The sequence below is a fragment of the Propithecus coquereli genome, unplaced genomic scaffold (assembly GCF_000956105.1).
Source record: "Propithecus coquereli isolate 6110/MARCELLA unplaced genomic scaffold, Pcoq_1.0 Scaffold298, whole genome shotgun sequence".
NCBI lineage: Eukaryota > Metazoa > Chordata > Mammalia > Primates > Indriidae > Propithecus > Propithecus coquereli.
This window is the reverse complement of record NW_012148596.1, coordinates 767,096-787,893: the sequence shown is the minus strand read 5'-3', so window position 1 is coordinate 787,893 and position 20,798 is coordinate 767,096. Positions and strand designations below refer to the sequence as shown.

At 34.2% G+C, this 20,798-nt stretch overlaps 1 protein-coding gene across 1 annotated transcript in view; it reads left to right on the top strand.

Annotated features, from left to right (window-relative positions):
• ROCK2 (Rho-associated, coiled-coil containing protein kinase 2) overlaps nt 1-20,798 on the top strand; it is a 205,080-nt gene that overhangs the window by 146,038 nt on the left and 38,244 nt on the right. The window contains exons 9-22 of the mRNA XM_012648914.1: nt 2,349-2,493; nt 4,955-5,093; nt 8,178-8,269; nt 9,051-9,210; nt 10,759-10,819; nt 12,158-12,169; nt 13,270-13,349; nt 13,522-13,570; nt 14,060-14,195; nt 14,287-14,378; nt 14,606-14,852; nt 15,232-15,338; nt 17,556-17,715; nt 20,637-20,797. Coding sequence (XP_012504368.1) covers nt 2,349-2,493; nt 4,955-5,093; nt 8,178-8,269; nt 9,051-9,210; nt 10,759-10,819; nt 12,158-12,169; nt 13,270-13,349; nt 13,522-13,570; nt 14,060-14,195; nt 14,287-14,378; nt 14,606-14,852; nt 15,232-15,338; nt 17,556-17,715; nt 20,637-20,797 — 1,641 coding nt within the window. The remainder of the gene's footprint in view (nt 1-2,348; nt 2,494-4,954; nt 5,094-8,177; nt 8,270-9,050; nt 9,211-10,758; nt 10,820-12,157; nt 12,170-13,269; nt 13,350-13,521; nt 13,571-14,059; nt 14,196-14,286; nt 14,379-14,605; nt 14,853-15,231; nt 15,339-17,555; nt 17,716-20,636; nt 20,798) is intronic.

The following is a 20,798-nucleotide window of genomic DNA, read 5'->3' as shown; positions in this document are numbered from 1 at the left end:
TCGAACTCCTGAGCTCAAACAATCCGCCCGCCTCGGCCTCCCAGAGTGCTAGGATTACAGGCGTGAGCCACCACCGCGCCCGGCCAGGTTTTGCTACCAGGTTTTGCTATCTTAACGGTAGCTTGTTTATGCCAGTAGTGAAGAAGCCTGGAGAGTGAGTGGTGATGAAATCGCCAAAGGCGTTTTCCACAGCCTGTTGAGAATTGAGTAAGTTTCCTTGCAGGAAGTGGTCCAAAGCCTGGAAGAAGTGGTAGTCAGTTGGTGCAAGGTCTGGTGAATGTGGTGGATGACAGAGAGTTTCCAAGTCCAGTCTCTGTAGTTTGAGCAGTGTTGTTTGTGTGACATGTGGTTGAGCATTGTCTTGTGAGAGGATTGGCCTGTATCTGTTGACTAATCTTGGCTGCTTACTTACATCCTCGTTTTGTCCAGTTGGTTGCAGTAGACACCCGCTGTGATCAATTGACCAGGTTTAACGAAGCTGTAGTGGATAATACCAGCGCCGGGCCACCAAACAGACACCATTAGGGTTTTCTTGATGAATATTTGGTTTTGGACTGTCTTTTGGCACTTCACCTTTATCTGACCATTGTGCTGAATGGCCTGCGATTGTCAAAAGAATCCATTTTTCGTCCCACATAACAATACAGTGTAGAAATGGTTCACCTTTATGTCATGACAGGAAAGAAAGGCAAGCTTCGAAATGATTTCTCTTCTGACACTCATTTAATTCATGCAGAACCCAGCTATCCAGCTTCTTTACCTTGCTGATTTGTTTCAAATGGCCTAATGTTGTTGGACTAGTAACATCAAACCTTGTTGCTAATTCACGCATAGGTTGAGATGGATTCGCTTCCACCACAGCTTTCAACTCCTCATCGTCCACCTTGGTCTCAGGTCAGCCACGTGGCTCACTGTCAAGATAAAATCACCAGAACAGAACTTCTCAAACCATCAATTTACTGTGCATTCAATTAGCCACATCCTTCCCAAATACTTCTTTTTTTTTCGAATTCTAATTTCTATGGATATATGTCAAATGAAGACATTTTCTTTACCCCAATAAGTCTCTATTAATTTTTCTCCCAACAGAAGTCTAAACTATAGGATAGTCCATGATAAAAATTAATTGCATCCCCTGCTTTTTGAAGTCAGGCACTGTCTGTTCATCATTCATTGTTGTAATAATCCACACAAAGCACGGCTCCCATAGTTTGCTCAATTATTTCTATAAAATTTATTTTTTAATTTATATTTAAATGAAAATGACTTCTGTATTTGCTGTAGACTTGGGAAAATAAAACCATTGAGTTATTTCTGCCAGTATGTGATTGAATGAAAAGATTGTTTTTTGAAATTAACATCCCATGTTTAACACGTTTTGTAGCACTTAAATAAAAACATTTACATAAGTTATGTTTACAGAATACATTGACCTTTCTTTTCCCAAGATGGTCGTAATACTTAATAGTTTGGTAGTTTTTATAGCTTCTGTATGAGGAGTGTGGGTAACACATGCTTTACTGGGCAGATAAAGGAAATAAAGGGCATTTAAATTAATCTGTGAAATCATTACAAGTTAGATAGAGCTGGAGGTGAAGGAGTATTATGTAGCGCTATACTACTATAGTGATTTATTTTGTAGCATGCACACATATACATCATACACACACATACACACAACCATGATGGTTATTGTCCTCATCAAAGACATCAGATAGGGATTATTACCTACTGAAGCTAAACACAGATAAACATTTTTTAAAATCATTTTGCCAAATATATTGATGCCATAGCTGCATATTTCTAAATATGCAGCTTGGAAGTGTAGCTTTTAAACTTAAGTTCTTTTAATTTAAACATTTGATTTATTTCTTCATTTTTTCTTGATAATGTAAGAACCATTTCTTTATATTAAACAGGGCCCTTTGTCATCTTAATTGCTTCAGTTTATTTTGGGAATATGAAAACTTTCTTTCTCTAATGATTCTTTTCGTTTCCCCAAGTCAGGTGCCTTAAGACCGCATTTTGTACTTTCTCTTATAACTAGTTTTTAATATAAGAAATAAGAAAAAGAAACAAAATTGTTGATTTGCATGGACTCTCCATGGAGTTTACCACCTTTTCTTTCATTGATGGAGCCTCCTGTATTTTAGAGTTATCTCCCATAATCCACATATTTTTTATGCATTTCATAATGTGTTCCCTGTATCCCAAAGCCATGTCAGCAGTTAAGTTCTGTTGGTAGCAATATGTAGTCATTGTGTGTCTAATAATAAATGAATTAGTTGCATTTATATGTGTGTATTCTTACACTGATCTGTTTTTCTTTATGTCTTCTATTTACCCAGACAGGCATGGTGCACTGTGATACAGCAGTTGGAACACCTGATTATATATCACCTGAAGTTCTGAAATCACAAGGGGGTGATGGTTACTATGGGCGAGAATGTGATTGGTGGTCAGTAGGTGTTTTCCTTTTTGAGATGCTAGTGGGTAAGTAAATATTTTAACTTGTTCTTTCTTTCAAAACCCTTCGCGTAACACTTCAGTCAAGAATTTGAGAATATAGGCCGGGTGTGGTGGCTCACGCCTGTAATCCTAGCTCTCTGGGAGGCCGAGGCGAGCGGATTGTTTGAGCTCAGGAGTTCGAAACCAGCCTGAGCAAGAGCGAGACCCCGTCTCTACTAAAAATAGAAAGAAATTAATTGGACAACTAAAAATATATAGAAAAAATTAGCCGGGCATGGTGGCGCATGCCTGTAGTCCCAGCTACTCGGGAGGCTGAGGCAGGAGGATCACTTGAGCCCAGGAGTTTGAGAATATAATGAAATTAATTGCCTATTGCCTGGGAAAGATTGGAATTTCTGGAACCTTTCAGTTAGTAGTATCTGATATGACAGATTGTTAACTGGAAAATTAATATCAAGCACAATGATTGAATACAATAAGTAGAACGTGGGGAAAAAAATTGAAAGTGTATTGCCAGGAAATATTTCTCCAGTAGACCTTTTCTAGTTTAGAGAATATTGGAACAAGAAGGTTACAACTTCAGTGGGCCTCCATTCTAGGATTCTTTTTATCATTTATATTTATTATAAATATTTTAAATATAAGACTGTTAGTACTTGTTCTAAAAGTAGTAGAGAACTAAAAATACTCTTTAGTTTCTATAATTGTTATACAACTGATTTTGAAAACTGTATTCCTTCTATTTACTACTTGTATATAAATTTTGTTTGTAATTCCAGTGGATTGAATTGTAAATATAGTTATTAACTACTTAATTGTCAAGATAAATATATTTTATAATATTCAGTTTTTAAAAGCTCAGAGGCAAATCGAATTATTTCTTTTACTTTGACCAAGTCAAAATTTGAAAGACTGAAGTACTTCAAACTTTCATTACATGGTAGATTTTATTCCTTAGCTTTCCCATTCTAAAATACTAGGTCACAAAAATATCTTCTGGCTAAGGAAGCCAATGACTGAATTACATGGAATGGCGATGAGGGGAGAAAATGTAGCTAGCTCTACTTTCCAAGGCTCGTGTAATACGGCTGATAACATTATATAGAATGGCTTTAGATTTGAAAATATATTTTTGGAGTTAAGGAATTTATTTTCTAGAAGATGACCCCAAAAGAAATTGGTAGTATAGAATCTGTGTGATTATTGCTAAAAATTCAGAAATTTTTGGTAAATTCTGAATTTAAATAATAATTACTATAGAACTTTTTTGTGGCATAAATTGCCTTCTCTTGGTGACCATCCTGTGCATTGATCTTGTTATGCTTAGTTTCATGTCATGGTATGGCCTGCTTTGTTTTGGGCCTTTGTCTTTGTAGTGAGTGTATATACCATATGGTTCCAGGTAGCTGTCTGTTGTCCCATCTCTGGCCTGATCTGATGATGCATTAGGTTGTATCTTGTGATATTTTGAAAGAAGAGTATATTCTGTTATTTGCCTAGACCCTCCTTCTAGGAATTTCAAAAATAAGGTACTTTGGAGGAAGCGATTTGGCTCATTTGAAGAGGCCATTTGAATTCCTACTGCTGTTTTTATCTTTGAGAACTGAATTTAGAGTTTGAATGGCAATGATTTGCAGTGTTCTGAGACTATAGTGTGCTTGCTCAGGTTGGTTGGCACTAGAGTGCATTTAAAGGGTTCTCAGTTAAAAGTGGCACTAAGACAATCTTGAATTCAAAGCTTTCCTCCCCCTTGCTTTGAAAACAAACAAAAAATAACTACCTGAATACCCCTTTTGAAGTTTTGGATTTGCTGATTTGGGAAAGTCTGGTTTTCGTTAAAGTTACTTTATAGTACAGGCATACTGGCAGGACCTTTAACCCTTGTGGCTTTAGATGAGTACTGGCCAAAATGGTTCCTTTGGCTTTTTCTATGTTTACACTTTCTTGAGTGCCTGTTTATCACAGTCATTAACCTGCTGGAGCGCTGCATCGCTGCATCGGGAGACCATTTCTGCCCTTTTCAATTCTAGATGTTTATCATCTTAAGTCACGTGTTACCTCTCTGGGCCCAGCTTCCTCCTATGTAAGATAATAAAGCTGGTCCAACTCTTAGAGCAGCACTGTCCAGTCTGTCATGATGGAAATGATTTATATCTGTGCTGTTCAGTGTGATAGCCACTGGCCACATCAATCACTTAAAATGTGATAATATAACTAAGGAACTGCATTTTTTCATTTAATTTAATTTCACTTTAACTTTAAATTGCCACATGCGGCTAATGGCAACTGCATTGTATAACGCAGCTCTAAAGAGTAATTTCAAAATGCTGATCTGGCTCAAGTATTAAAGAACTCTGACTGATCTGACCCTACTTATTAAATCTTTCTCTTGAACTATTCAGTAAATTATTTCATATTTGAATATTAGATGAAAAGTGTTTAATTTGCATTCTCTATATCAGTATCTTCTTTCTTGAACTTTTAGGGGATACTCCCTTTTATGCAGATTCACTTGTAGGAACATATAGCAAAATTATGGATCATAAAAACTCACTGTGTTTCCCTGAAGATGCAGAAATTTCTAAACATGCGAAGAATCTCATCTGTGCCTTCTTAACAGATAGGTAATGTACATTGAATTTCTTTGTAGAGAAGCCTTTTTACGTGTAAATTTGTAGAAATAAAAGCATACCTAACTTATTTACATATGAAATGATTCTCTTTCTTTCATTATGGAAGTTGCATTTAATTTTGGATTAGCCTTTTCCTATTGCTAAGCCTGGTGTTGGGTTGCCCTCCTCCTGTTTTGTTTACAGCCCAATTATAAATCTAACTCTAACCTTAACTCTCATGTCTAAAAAGAAAAAATAGAACTTGGTAGAATAGTGCATTTGAAAGAAATAAAACTTTTGTATTATTGACATTTTACCCTCTCAGATGGTAAATCCATATAACTCTTGATGGTACAGCTTTCGAGAGGAGAGCATTTTGTGTAGATAAGCATACAGCAGGTTACAATCTTTAAAACTATGTTTGATTTGGGAGTAACTCCTTCCCAACCCTTTTTTATTTGTATTTGAATATGAGCAAATCTGTCCTGGAAATTCTATATTTTTATAAATGAAATAGATAAAGGTGTAATAACTTGTATCAAAAAGTAAAGCTAAAAAGCTATTTAATTTTTCTTCCTTGGTGTTTCTATTCAATTTTTTCTCTGATATCCCATTTTATATTTTCGATAAGAGTCATCTCGTCAAAGGATCAACACATGCAAGAGGGTGCTTGTGCCCCAGTCCAAACTTTTACCCATCAGCTTTGTGACCCTGGGAAATTATTTTACTTTTGGGGGAAATAATTTTACTCATCCCTAAACAATCGGCTCAAAATAGATAACTAAGAACATTTCTAGCTCTAACATGCTGTGATTCCTTAGCACACCTTCTTGTTTGTTAAGCTAGTTGCTGTTACAAGCAGTGCTGCGGTAACTCTCCTCATACATTCATCTTTGTATACTTTTTACAGGATAAAATCTTAAAGGTAGAATTATGGGATACATATTTTAAAATCAAGTGATACTATAAAATTGACTCCCAGAGGAGTTACATCAGTATATATTGCCATTGACAATAATTGTGTTCCCCTCATCAAACTGCATATTATAAACATTCTTTCTTTTTTTCATTAGAGGGAAGAAAAGTTCTTTTTTTTTCCATCAGAGAGGATGTGTTTATCAATCATTTGTAGAATAAAACTTTAAGACTCATTAATTATGCCGGGTGCATTGATGCACACCTGTAAACTCCAGCACTTTGGGAGGCTGAGATGAGAGGATTGCTTGAGGACACGAGTTTGAGACCAGCCTGAGCAATATAGTGGGACCGCCTCGCTACAAAAAAAAAAAAAAAAATGCTGGGCATGGTGGTGTGTACCTGTAGTCCCAGCCACTTGGGAGGCTGAGGCAGGAGGATTGCTTGAGCCCAGGAATTTGAGGTCGCAGTGAGCTATGATAACACTGCACTAATACACTCTAGCCTGGGCAACAGAGTGAGACCCTGTCTCAAAACAAACAGCAAACAAACTTATTAATTACATGGTTGACGAGCAATCAATGCTGCTAAACTCAAAGTAAAATGGAAGTGATGATTTCTGTATTAGGATTTGGAGATCAAGAGATGTTATCTTGGCCGGGCGCGGTGGCTCACGCCTGTAATCCTAGCACTCTGGGAAGCCGAGGTGGGTGGATCACTCAAGGTCAGGAGTTCGAAACCAGCCTGAACAAGAGCGAGGTCCCGTCTCTACTAAAAAAATAGAAAGAAATGATCTGGACAACTAAATATATATGTATATATAGAAAAAAATTAGCCAGGCATGGTGGTGCATGCCTGTAGTCTCAGCTACTTGGGAGGCTGAGGCAGGAGGATCGCTTGAGCCCAGGAGTTTGAGGTTGCTGTGAGCTAGGCTGACGCCACGGCACTCTAGCCTGGGCAACAGAGCCAGACCCTGTCTCAGGAAAAAAAAGAAAAAAGAAAAAAAGATGTTATCTTTGAAAAGGAAAAGAGATGTCTCTTTCTAGAGTAGAAAAAGTAGCATAGCCTGTACAATGTTTGATATGGGTACTAAATGGGATCGGTGGGGATGATCATAATTTGTACTGAATGATAAATTATAAAACAGAATACAACCATATGTTAATGAAAGGAGTACTATTTATGAAAGGTTTGTTATAGCAATTTTTAAAGTCTGCAGGTTTTCCTGTTTATACTGAACATAGTTCCAGAGGCTCTCTATGTTCAACATAAAACAGATGCTCTCTTTTCCCATGTCATCTACACTGAAGACTCAGAGGGTCAGAGAATGAAATCCTTAGCAACATTTTTCTTGTATTCAGAAATTATAACTTTAATATAAATGTTATATTTGTATGTTATATAAATTGGATAGAGTTTAGCAGACTAAACATATGATTAGCTCCAAACATAATATATGAACTTTTTTTTTTTAGAGACAGGGTCTTACTGTGTTGCCCAGGCTATAGTACAATGGCATTGTTGCAGCTCACTGCAACCTCAAACTTCTGGACTCAAGCATTCCTCTTGCCTCAGCCTTCCAAGTAGCTGGGACTATAGGCTCACATCACCATGCCTGGCTAAGTTTTGTATTTTTTGTAGAGATGGGGTGTGGCCACATTGTCTAGGCTGGTCTTGAACTCCTGGCTTCAAGCAATCCTCCCACCGTAGCCTCCCAAAGTGCTAGGATTACAGGCATGAGCCACCATACCCAGCCTACAATGAGTTCTTTATAGAAGGGGAGAGATTTTTAAAATAATATTTATATCAGGGAGGTTTTGAGTAACTCTTCTATGACAAAAGTTTAGACCTATATCTCTTTACATCCTGAAGTTAGTGGGTCATGTGGTTTTGGCGCATACAAGTGAGTTTTTTTACTTGAAAGTCCCCTTTGTACTTTCATTTGATGCAAAATACAGGTGGAAACATATTTCATTTTTCCATGACATTTATTTCATCACAGTCTGTCTAGAGAGATCATACTATAAATTTGGGATTGTTTATTTTTGAGAAACATTTAAGCTGAAGCTTTTTATAAAAATATCTCATTGATTTGTGATCTTCATTTTGATTAAACTGTTAAGAGTTAACATTTTTATTTTTTATAATTTTTATAATACAGTCTCTAACTGCATTGTTTAGGGAGGTACGACTTGGGAGAAATGGGGTAGAAGAAATCAAGCAGCATCCTTTCTTTAAGAATGATCAATGGAATTGGGATAATATAAGAGAGAGTAAGTTAATAAATCTAAATATTTCCATTTCATCACATTTTATATCTCATAAATTGGTTCCTTTTTTGAAATAACAAGCATGTTTGATGTACTTACTGCTCACTCATTTTTAAATTGAGAGATTTCATTTCAAATTTGTTCTGTGGCAATATTTATAACTAAATATTTCCTCAGTATCTTAGTAAATTAGTGTATATTTATTAGCAATATTACTTAATACTTTTATAATAAACATTATATGTTTCTTAATTTGCCAAGTTAAGTTTTGTATATGTCAGTAATTTTCAGAATGGAGGGAATGTAATACTTTAAATTGAATGTGTTTGAATTGATAAATCAGCAATTAATTATTTATGGAGACCATACTCTAGTAAATATTAATACTAGGATAAGCATAGTAATTCATTTTTAGTGTATGTATATGTGACATTGATATATTTTAAGGGTAAGGAATATTTTTCTTTAAAAAATGGGGAAAACTGAGGACTCTAAAGAATATGTACAAGTTATTTTTGTTTGTAATTTTTAATACCTAGAATAATATCATACTGCTTTCCTTGTTTAATTGATTAATCTATATTTAAAATTGATCTAATATGACAATAAATTACTTACAAAATTTTAATTCTGTGAAATCATAAAATGGAAGATATGTTGCTAAAATATTATATAATAAATCATAATGATATAATATATTAATCTATTATAATTAAAATAGGCAGATGGCTTATATCTTACATGTTAGTTATGAATGAAATAATTCATTTCTTTTCTTTAATAGCGGCAGCTCCTGTAGTACCTGAACTCAGCAGTGACATAGACAGCAGCAATTTTGATGACATTGAAGATGATAAAGGAGATGTAGAAACCTTCCCAATTCCTAAAGCTTTTGTGGGAAATCAGCTGCCTTTTATAGGATTTACCTACTACAGAGAAAATTTGTATGTGATTTATTTATTAAATTTCATTGTTTTCAGAGTCTAGCTATAAGATGTATCTTATTTTGAGACTCAGTTATAAAAGATAAAGTATTGTTTTTTCAAAAGGACTATTAGAAGAATTATTTTTAATTTTCATTATTTTATTTCTGAATATTATATGATATTCATTTACACCTGATAGCAAGACACTGTTCTATATTCTTTTGGGGATATAGAGTAAGAACAAATACTTGCTTCTCAAGGAGCTTGTCATTTCATGAAGGATATAAGAGAATTATGTAGTCATAACAAAGGGTAAAATATGACAGTTGCCTTAAGAAAGATACCAAGAGAATCTGAGATGGTTTGGAAGAAAAATGAAAAGTTACGTCTCTTCTGGGTGGGAGCAGGGAGAAGTCAGGTAAGACCTCAGGGAAGAGGTGGCATTTTAGCCGAGCCTAATGATCAGAAAGGGTTTTGAGTGGCTGAAACTGAGGAGGTGAATAGTGGAAGCAACAGTTTGGAATGTAAGCATACATACATTGGGAGCAGACTACACAATAGTTTTAGTCCAGTAGGGCTCAAACATAGGGAATGTGTTACTGTATTGTGACTGTTTGGAGGACTTGATGAGACTGTGTGATTTTCTTGCTTAAAATCTCTGCATCTAGCACCAAGCCTGGAAAAGTCATTCAATAAAAATTGACTAAAGTGAGTATTGAACATAAGATTAGAAAATATATTGGAGTTGGATTTAGGGGAAGAATAATGCAGCAGATGATTGTTGTGTGCTCTGCTAAAGGGACATTTGACTGACAGGCAATGAGGGACCACTGAAAACTGTTAAATATAGTAGTTGAGTGAGACATTAAAGACATTTGAGAAACATATTTGACAAACTTTTGATACATCCATATATGTAATGATCAGAGTGACCGACCATTATAATTTCCCCAGGACTGAGGGTTTTCCCAAGATGTGACTTGGGACTTTCATATTAAAACCAGGAAAATCCCAGGCAGGGTGGGTTGGTCACCCTACTAATGATAAGGTTCTTAAAACTTCTGTAATACTGACCAAAATGAGGATATCAGTTCCAGAAGAAACCAGAGCCTGTTTCTAGGCAGTGGGGAAGGACCCAATTGAAAGGGAAAAATTGATAGTAAAATAGAAACGATGATTTATATATTAAGACTGGGAGATGAAGAGTTGTTATCTTTCAAAAGGGGGATCAAAATCTTTTTCTAGAAGATGGAGTAGAAGCAGGACAAAATAGCTATAGAAACTCAGATGAAGAGGAGGGACATACAGTTCCATTTAGTGAGTCTAGTTCCAACAAAATTAAAGACTAGGTCATTCAATAAGAGGGAAAGGCAAGAAAAGTTTAGCATTTTAAATTACTGTAAGTGGTATGAATGTCTGGAGGAGAAAATACTGCGTCATTTAAAATAATATGTTGAAAGAGAAATCTTTGTGGTTAATATTTAATTCTGAGAATAACTTGGTTGAATAAGACAGAAAATGGATTAAAATGAAATGCAAAAGAATTTATTTTCTGCCCTTCTCTAGGTTATTAAGTGACTCTCCATCTTGTAGAGAAAATGATTCAGTACAATCAAGGAAAAATGAAGTATGTATAGATTTTTACTACTCTATTTTAGTCACATGTTCAGATATTTTAGTAATACCTATGCTTTTAAAAAGTTAATTTGATGCTACTTTTTAAATCATGAGATGGCATTACTTGTGTAATACCATTTAGCATAACACTGAAATGATTCATTTATGTGAACAATATCATTATTCAAGACATGATGGCTAGTAAAATGAATTATACATGGCTTTAGGCTTAGTTTAGTGGCAAAAATGATATAATAGGTTTATAGGCTGGGCGCGGTGGCTCACGCCTGTAATCCTAGCCCTCTGGGAGGCCGAGGCGGGGGGGCAGGGGGCGGGGAACGCTCAAGGTCAGGAGTTCGAGACCAGCCTGATCAAGAGCAAGACCTCATCTCTACTAAAAATAGAAAGAAATTATCTGGACAACTGAAAATATATATAGAAAAAATTAGCCAGGCATGGTAGCACATTCCTGTAGTCCCAACTATTCCGGAGGCTGAGCCAGAAGGTTTGCTTGAGCCCAGGAGTTTGAGGTTGCTGTGAGCTAGGCTGACGCCATGGCACTCTAGCCTGGGCAAGAGCCAGACTCTGTCTTAAAAAAAAAAAAAAAAAAAAGGTTTATAAACAGCTATAATACCAGTTAGAAAATTTTATGATCTTAGTGCTGTGAAAAAGTACAGATAATAAGCTATAGGAAAAAGAAGTAGGGAAGAAATTCAAATTCTGAGTATTTAGGAATGAATTTATATAAAGGATAATTTTATCAAACCGTTATAATATTTTGTGACCTCTATCATTTTTAACTGTATACAAAGCTAAATCATACACGCACATATATATACACATGAATGATGATGCTAAACATATTTTCTTCTTGGCCGGGCGCGGTGACTCACGCCTGTAATCCTAGCACTCTGGGAGGCCGAGGCGGGCGGATTGTTTGAGCTCAGGAGTTCGAAACCAGCCTGAGCAAGAGCAAGACCCCGTCTCTACTAAAAATAGAAAGAAATTAATCGGACAACTAAAAATATATAGAAAAAAATTAGCCGGGCATGGTGGCGCATGCCTGTAGTCCCAGCTACTCGGGAGGCTGAGGCAGAAGGATTGCTTGAGCCCAGGAGTTTGAGGTTGCTGTGAGCTAGGCTGACACCACGGCACTCAACTCCAGCCTGGGCAAAAGAGCGAGACTCTGTCGCAAAAAAAAAAAACAAAAAAAAACACTTAAACATATTTTCTTCAGACTTATGAAAACTAAAAAAGTAGGTTGGATAATTTTGGTACGGTTTGTGAATTTTGCAAGACATAACAAGCATTTTAATGTTTTCTGTGTTTTTTGTTTTGTTTCAAATAGGAAAGTCAAGAGGTATGTTGATACTGTCAGATATATTGAAAAACTGAGAAAAACTCATTATTCTAGCAGCGTTTTAATATAGGCGTATCCCACCCAGCATTTGGAGTACTACATCTACCCAAAAGAGACGTTCCCAACCTTTTTTCTACCAAGTATCCCTTTTATTATTGCTTCTATGGATCTATTGTTTAAAATATATATTTTGTAATTTTCTTGTTTTTATTTATTAAGGATATATAACTGGTAGTAGGAACATATTAACATGTGATAACCAGTGTGCTCAAATTATACTAATGTAGTAGCAGCCAATAGCAGTTAAACTTGACTAGTTCACTAGCCTGCATATTCTTATTATGGGAAGATAGAGTTTTTGGAGTCTCTAGACCTGCATTGGCGTTTCGGCACTGCCACTTATTAGCAATGCTGTCTTGGCTGGTTATTCACCTTTTTTGAATTTCAGTTTATCAAGTAGATACAATGCTACCATCATTTTATGGTTTTTGTGAGGATTGATGAGACAATGTTTATAAAGTACCTGACACTGTATCTAAGGCAACACAGGAACTCAACAAGTTAAATTCTCTAAAAAGGAAATAATGTTCCAAAAATGGATTATTTAATAGTTTCTGTAATTTAAGTTTGTTTAAAGATTGACATAGCTTTAAGAACAGTAATATATTTTTGAGCATATTCATTTTAATGTTCTGAATATTCATTTCAGATGTAAACCTTTTATCTTTACCTTATTAGCACAAATGATAAAAATATTTTCAAAGAAATAATTTATAGAAGAGCAGTGGAAGATACCAGAAATGGTACCCTTTATTTCTAATGAATTTAAAACTTGCTATCATAGAAGAATTCTGCCAAAGTTAGAGCTTCTCATGCATGTTTACATAAGTGTGTTCATACATGTATACAGTGATAGAGAAAAAGCAAGATATGGGGAAATTTTTCTGTCAATAAAAGTCACATTAAGGTACAAATATTGTACCATTATAGAGGACATTATGTTGAGTGGAAAGACAAAATAAGCTTATCATTGTTTTCTTAAGCCTCTCATCTTCACATATGGCCAAAATTTATAATTATAGTTTTTCATGTTTTGACAGATTCAGAAAAAACTGTATACATTAGAAGAACACCTTAGCAATGAGATACAAGCCAAAGAGGAACTAGAGCAGAAATGCAAGTATGTTTTGGAAATTATTAATATTATATTATAAAATTTAAGCTTAAACATTTTACTGCAAAAGGAGAGCTACAAAGTAATTATGTAATTATTTTTAAATTTATAGACTTTTTAAATTGTAAATTAGGAGAGTTATTTTATTTACTGGTTCTTTTTGAAATTCTTTATTTAGATCTGTTAATACTCGCCTAGAGAAAACAGCAAAGGAGCTAGAAGAAGAGGTACAGTTGCCCTACACTTTTAACATTTTTGTTAGTAAAAATCTTTGATGTCTGATTTACCTGTAGAGTTCTTTTTAGTATCATGATAATACGTACCCATATCTTGATGGACAGTGAAACCTACCTTATAGCATTGGTGAGCAGGACTAAAATTATGGGGTAACTGTGTTATAATAGACTTCATTTTGTTAATGTTTTTGCAAACTTGAGTTAATTTAGCATGTATAGATATTTCAACTAAAAAAATTGCATTTATAGTAGTTAATGATATGGTTTAAAAATAGAGAGTGACCATTGTTTTATTTTTTTAATTGCTATTCATAACATTTTAGACACATACTGAACATAAGTTCAGTAGTGATAGAAAGTTAGCTTTTTTTTTTTTTTAGGTCTTTTTAATCTATTGGAATATTTTATCTGTTGGAAGTATTTTTGTTTGATTTGATTTTTATACATAATTTTTGATAATAACTGTAAGCATTTTTTCAGATTACCTTGAGGAAAAATGTGGAATCAGCCTTACGACAGTTAGAAAGAGAAAAGGCGCTTCTCCAGCACAAAAATGCAGAATATCAACGGAAAGCTGATCATGAAGCAGACAAGAAACGAAATTTGGAAAATGATGGTTTGTGGTGTAGAATATTAAATGCTTTTCAAGAAAAAAATTAAACGTTTATATGTTGTGTTGAAGCTTACACTAATGCTTTTTATCATAGTTAACAGCTTAAAAGATCAACTTGAAGATTTGAAAAAAAGAAATCAAAACTCTCAAATATCCACTGAGAAAGTGAATCAACTCCAGAGACAAGTATGTTGATCTCAATTTGCAATAAGGATACTGAGTTTATTTATGATTGTCTTTTAACATTAGTTTTAATTGGCAATGTTGCAAAAGGCCTCTAATTTTAGAAGGAAGTCCTTGGGAGAATATTTTTAAGCTTTTATTTATTTTAAATAGTTTTTAATGGGTAATAAGTTGATGTATTTTCATTATGTACACCTCTGTTGTTTCTTTAATTTTAATTGGAATAACAGCTGGATGAAACCAGTGCTTTGCTGCGTACAGAATCTGATACCGCAGCCCGGTTAAGAAAAACCCAAGCAGAAAGTTCAAAACAGATTCAGCAGCTGGAATCTAATAATAGAGATCTTCAAGATAAAAACTGCCTGCTGGAGACTGCCAAGTTAAAACTTGAAAAGGAATTTATTAATCTTCAGTCAGCTCTGGAATCTGAAAGAAGAGACCGGACCCATGGATCAGAGATAATTAATGATTTACAAGGTATTAAAGTGATGATTGCACTTGAATTAATCTTCATTTGTATTTTGGAAATAGCTTTAGATGATAGATAATATGCTGGAGTAGCATGTTTCTGTATATACTACTCTTGTTATGTAAAGTTAGAATATTAGAAGTATGTTGATACAAAATTTTATGAACAAAATATTTACTTTCAAATAGTATGATTTTAAGTATCAGACTCCTCAGGTGGTAGATTGGGTTCCACTTAAATTAACTGTAGAGCACAATACCAACAAGTGTAAAACTCCTGCTCACAAATAACAGCTCCAAAATAATGACGTGGCTTCCATATTTTTTACTCTTACAGAATGTATATACTTTGTGGGTTTATTGTTTAAAATAATGTTGCAATTTTTAGGTAGACTATCTGGCCTAGAAGAAGATTTAAAGAATGGCAAAATCTTACTAGCAAAAGTAGAGCTGGAGAAGAGACAGCTACAGGAGAGATTTACTGATTTGGAAAAGGTAAAAAATTAGCTTTATATTTTTGTAAGAAAATGACAGTACAGTGTCAGATTAGAAAAGTTATTCTAAAATAAGGGAAATCACTAACTGGAATATTTCCATGTACTCCTGGACTCTTTCATATTGAGACTTGCTTGTGTAGACAAGGGCTGTGTGTTTTAAGGCTTCCCATAGCACTGTACAGCAGCCCTCAGTATGCTGGGTGCTCGTGGAGGAAGGGACTCTCCTGGAGTGTGTATAACAAGGATCTTCTCTCTAGGGATCCAAGTAAAAATTAAATTTTGACTTGTAACATATCTTAAAAATGATGTAATATAAAGTCATCATGACTTTTGGCATTTAATTTTTCTTTAAAAATACTATAAGCTGGGGTGATTTCTAGGGTCTGTGCAGTTAGCATTTTATTTTCATCCACTTATTTCTTCATTTCTTTAAATGTTTAGTGTATCATATGTGGTAGAAATACCAGGATATAGACCTTGACTTGAATAATGTCACCTTTAAAAAGTAATTTTTAAAGTAATAATAAAGCACACAGATAAACCTAATGCAGTAGTGTCAATAGAGTGATAGAAGTATAGACAGGGTGTATATGTTGAGTATATAGGATGAATCCAGGGCAGGATAGCTTGGCAAAGTAAAGGCACATTCTGAGTTGAGAAGGAAGACAGCATGAACAAAGGCATAGAGGACAGAAAATTAAAAAGGCATTGTTTGCTTGTTAAAGTGAAAACTACTCAATATTTCTGGAATGTAGAATAGGGGTCAGCAAACTTTGCTCTTTTTAGGGCAAGATAGTAAATATTTTGGCTTTTGTGGGTCATACATGTAGTCTCTGTTGGAGTACTCAGCTCTGCTGTGATTCATAAAGGCATGGGTATGGCTGTGTTCCCATGCAACTTAAAAAAAAAATAGACATTGGATTGAAATTGGCCAGAAGATGTGGTCCTCATGTAAGAATATGGAGAAATCAGTGGCCAGAGTGAGGCTGTAGGGCTAGGCTTGAACTAGATCATGCAAGATTTTGAATACTCTATTAAGAAATTTAGAATATAGTCTCTAAGTAATGGGCCAGCCTTTAAATTGGATGTTCTTATTATAGGTACATTTAAGATCGATCACTGTGTGTTATTTGAGAAGGACAAGGCTAGAGGCAGGGAGACTAGTCAGAAGACTTTTTCAGTAACGGAGACTTAATTAGTGCAGTAGCTAAAAGAATAGAATGTAGGGATGACTTTGAGAAATATTTTGGAGAGGAATATTTGGCAGCATTTAGTTGATTAGATGTGGCATGCGAGTAGTGATCAAGATGAGTCCCAGGTTTGTAGGTTGTGACTGGATATATAGTGATGCCATCAATTAATAAAGAATAAAGAAAAATGGCTCATTTAGAGGAGACAGTGATAAATCCACTTTAGTCCTCTTAAGTTTCAGGTGCCTGTGGGACAGCCAGATTAGAATGTCTATAAGGCAGTCAGCTATGGTAGTGGGAGCTAGAAATATTTGAGAGTTATCGGTATGTAAGTAGCTGAAAGCATCTGAGTGCAGTAACTCATATGGGAAGAGATTATGTAGAGTAGTGATTTCTCATTGTTTTTTTTTTTTTTTTTTTTTACAGCAGAGTAGATTACTGTGTTGATGGATTGTATGGTTTCAAAAATTATTTTCAGTATTAAAGATTTTATTTGAAAAAAATACCTGTATTTATGATATGAACTATAGAAATCAAAGAACTAGAAAATCTGTGGTATATGTCTAGAAAATAGGAAGAGGGGATAAAGAATACCACCTCCAAAGAACACCAGCATTTAAGTGGGGAAACTTCAGAAGTAACAGGAGAGATGCAGGCAGGATGGAGAGAACCAAGTGAGTACAATGTGAGGAGTGTCAAGGGATGGTTCCAAGGGCAGCAGTTAGTTCAAATAAGATAAAGACTGAATAGTATCTTTAGAATTTGATATTGAAAATAGCACTGGTCAATTTATTGAGCTTAAGCCATCTGAATACAGATCTCAAAACAGTGGGGTGGAGGCATGGAAGATGGGTACAGTGGGAAGTGAGGAAGTACAGTACGTAGATTACTATTAAAAGAAGTTTGGATGAAGAGGGGAGGGGAAATATTGAACATTCTTAATAAATCTGTTAACAGTTTTGAAAGTGTTTGAAATTGTGAGTCAGTCTTTTTTGTTGATCACTGCCATCTTAAATTTCTAATAGGAAAAGAGCAACATGGAAATAGATATGACATACCAACTAAAAGTTATACAGCAGGGCTTAGAACAAGAGGAAGCTGAACACAAAGCCACAAAGGCACGGCTAGCAGATAAAAATAAGATCTATGAATCCATTGAAGAAGCTAAATCAGAAGCCATGAAAGGTATGCATTTCTAAAAGAGGGTTTTCCAGTAGCATTTTCCTAAGAAGTGATTCTGTCTTCAACTCTTTGGTTTTGAAAAATATTTGTTTTATTGCCAAATATTAGGAACTGGAGGGGAAAAAACTATTAGGGAAGCTTTACATAGTTTTTTTTTTTTTCTTTGCATCATTACAACAATTATTTCTAAGATACGCTCAAACATAAAATTATTTGACCAATTTTTAGATCAGAAAGAAATTAATATTTCAGTGGTATCAGTATTAACAGGTATACAGACTGTGAAGTTCTAGATATACATACTCAGATTTGGGGAATATATTCTTTTTTGTAATATTTATTATGGTTTGACATTTTACCAGATTGTATTACAAAATTCTTGCCAGTTTATGTAAGATAAAGATTTAAAAATAATAGGTAGCCTAACAAAAAGGTCACTAAATATTTTGATCTCTGGCATGATGAAGTTACTAGCCAGATTGGTAAAAGTTGGATAATACTAATAGAACAGTTAACTTTTCCACAAACCAGACTTTATCCTGGAATTGTCTCAGGATAATTTCTTGTTTTCCAAACTATTTATAATTATGATGGATTTGAAATTCCAAAGGAAATCAGTACTTTAAGTATTCTTGTGCAAGTCTTAAAACTCTTGAACAGAAATTTCATTTCATATTGAAGCTTAACCTTTATGAATAAGTAACTTAGCACATAAATTGCCTTTAATTATTGCATATAATTAAAATTATAGATTTTCATATTAAAATCAGGTTAGTTTAAGGCACTAATTCAGGATGATAAGAAATGAAATGAGTGTTTTATTTAGAAAAATCTAACTGGGAGGGAAGAAGTTAGTGGGCCACATTTCCTTATCTGTGGCCTAGAAGACAAGAGTTGAATTATCTTCAATGAGGTATAATTTATATGCAATAAAATGTAAACATTTTTGACATTTGTGATACACTCACATAACTGCCACCCAAAACAAGGGTTAGAATATTTCCATCACCTCAGTAAATTACTTTGCGCCTCTTTCTATTCTCAGTGCCTACATTATGGTGATTATTTTTTAAAATCAGTACATTCATTCATTGGTTATTCTCTGAACTGATGAAAATGAACCAGTTCAGTATAATATAACTACCATTTTTTCATACTATTACTTACAACACTAATATAAGAATGCCAGATGACTTCCATATTTTGCACATGAGTACACAAAACTGTTCAATATTACAGATGGTATTCAAATCTGAGCCTAAACCTTTTGGTCTTTCTGCTGCATGTCATTGCTTCCTTGGATTAAAAATACAGCTTACCAAATAATTACTAGCCATGTGACCTCGTCTAGTTACTTAAACTTTCTATGCCTGGTTCCTGTAAAGGAACAATTATTGTTAAAGTGATATGAAAATCAAGTGTAATGACACATGTACAGTGCTTAGAAATGCTAGCTAGTAGTAGTAGTAGTAGTAGTAGTAGTAGTAGTAGTACATGAAGAATGTTTCTTTTTTCTATCCTTTTGAAGACCATTAAAAACTAAAAATTTTTAATAAATGATAATTAGATGTTGAGCATTAGGTATGGAAGAGCAGAAAAACTCTAGTTGGATTTGAACTGAAGTACTAGTCAATATATCAAAAGATAACCCTTTAACTGTAATAACTTACATTCAATATTGAAATCACTTGGTTAGACAAACTTTTTCTGCTCTTCGAGACGGAAAAAGCTTTTAAAAGCCTTTTCCGATTAATAAAACAGATTAAAAGTTTATTGCAAATCATTTGGAAAATATAGGAAAGTTAAAAGAAAAAAGCAGAGATTATCCATAATCCTACTAATTAGGGTAATATTTTGTATGTTTTCTCCATTTTCTATACTGTTTTTTTTTTATTCTTTTAAAATCATTGTGAGCATTTTCTTAGGTTATTAAAAATTCTTATTAAATAATGAGAACTTTACCAAGTGCTTGCCGTATGCCAGGCAGCTTTTAAGTGCTACACATGTATTAACTCAAAATCTTCATAACATCCCTGGGAGGGTAGGTGCTATTGTCCTTATTCTAGAGGTAAGGAAACTGAGGCCCAGAGAGGTTAATCACCTTGCCTGGTCAAATAATTAGTGTCAGAGCCAGGGTTTAAGCTCAAGAAGTTTGGTTCTAGAATCTTGCCCTTCACTATCTCCCTAAAAGGTAATTTTCAATATCTGCATAATAATATGTTGTAGGGAAAGAGCCATGGAGGTCATAGAATCTACCTGTATTCTTTTAAGGTAAAAGTAGTAATTATTAAACTGAGAGACATTGAATTGTGAGAAAATTTTTTAAAAAATCTTTATTTAAAGGTGTGAGCATCTAATCTGCATAATAATATGTTGTAGGGAAAGAGCCATGGAGGTCATAGAATCTACCTGTATTCTTTTAAGGTAAAAGTAGTAATTATTAAACTGAGAGACATTGAATTGTGAGAAAATTTTTTAAAAAATCTTTATTTAAAGGTGTGATGTTGTAGGGAAAGAGCCATGGAGGTCATAGAATCTACCTGTATTCTTTTAAGGTAAAAGTAGTAATTATTAAACTGAGAGACATTGAATTGTGGGAAAATTTTTTTAAAAATCTTTATTTAAAGGTGTGAGCATCTAATCTATTATAGAACACAAAAGCAGGATTATCTTGCATCCATTGGAATAAATGTAATATTGCAGAGTGTGATACATTTTTGTACTGCAAATAGAGCTCCTAATTTGCAAGCGTGAAATTCTTGACATTTCAAATATGTTGAGAGGAGTGATGAAAATGTTAATTGAAAATTAATAAAAATATAAGGCAGCATCATTTATTGTAATTTTTATTAGCACTGTGTCTTATATTTAGTATGCTTCTTTTATTTGTAAATTTATGTTTATGTCCATTTTTATTGTAATAGAAATGGAGAAGAAGCTATTGGAGGAAAGGACTTTAAAACAGAAAGTGGAGAATCTATTACTGGAAGCTGAAAAAAGATGCTCCATATTAGACTGTGACCTCAAACAGTCACAACAGAAAATAAATGAGCTCCTTAAACAGAAAGATGTGCTAAATGAGGATG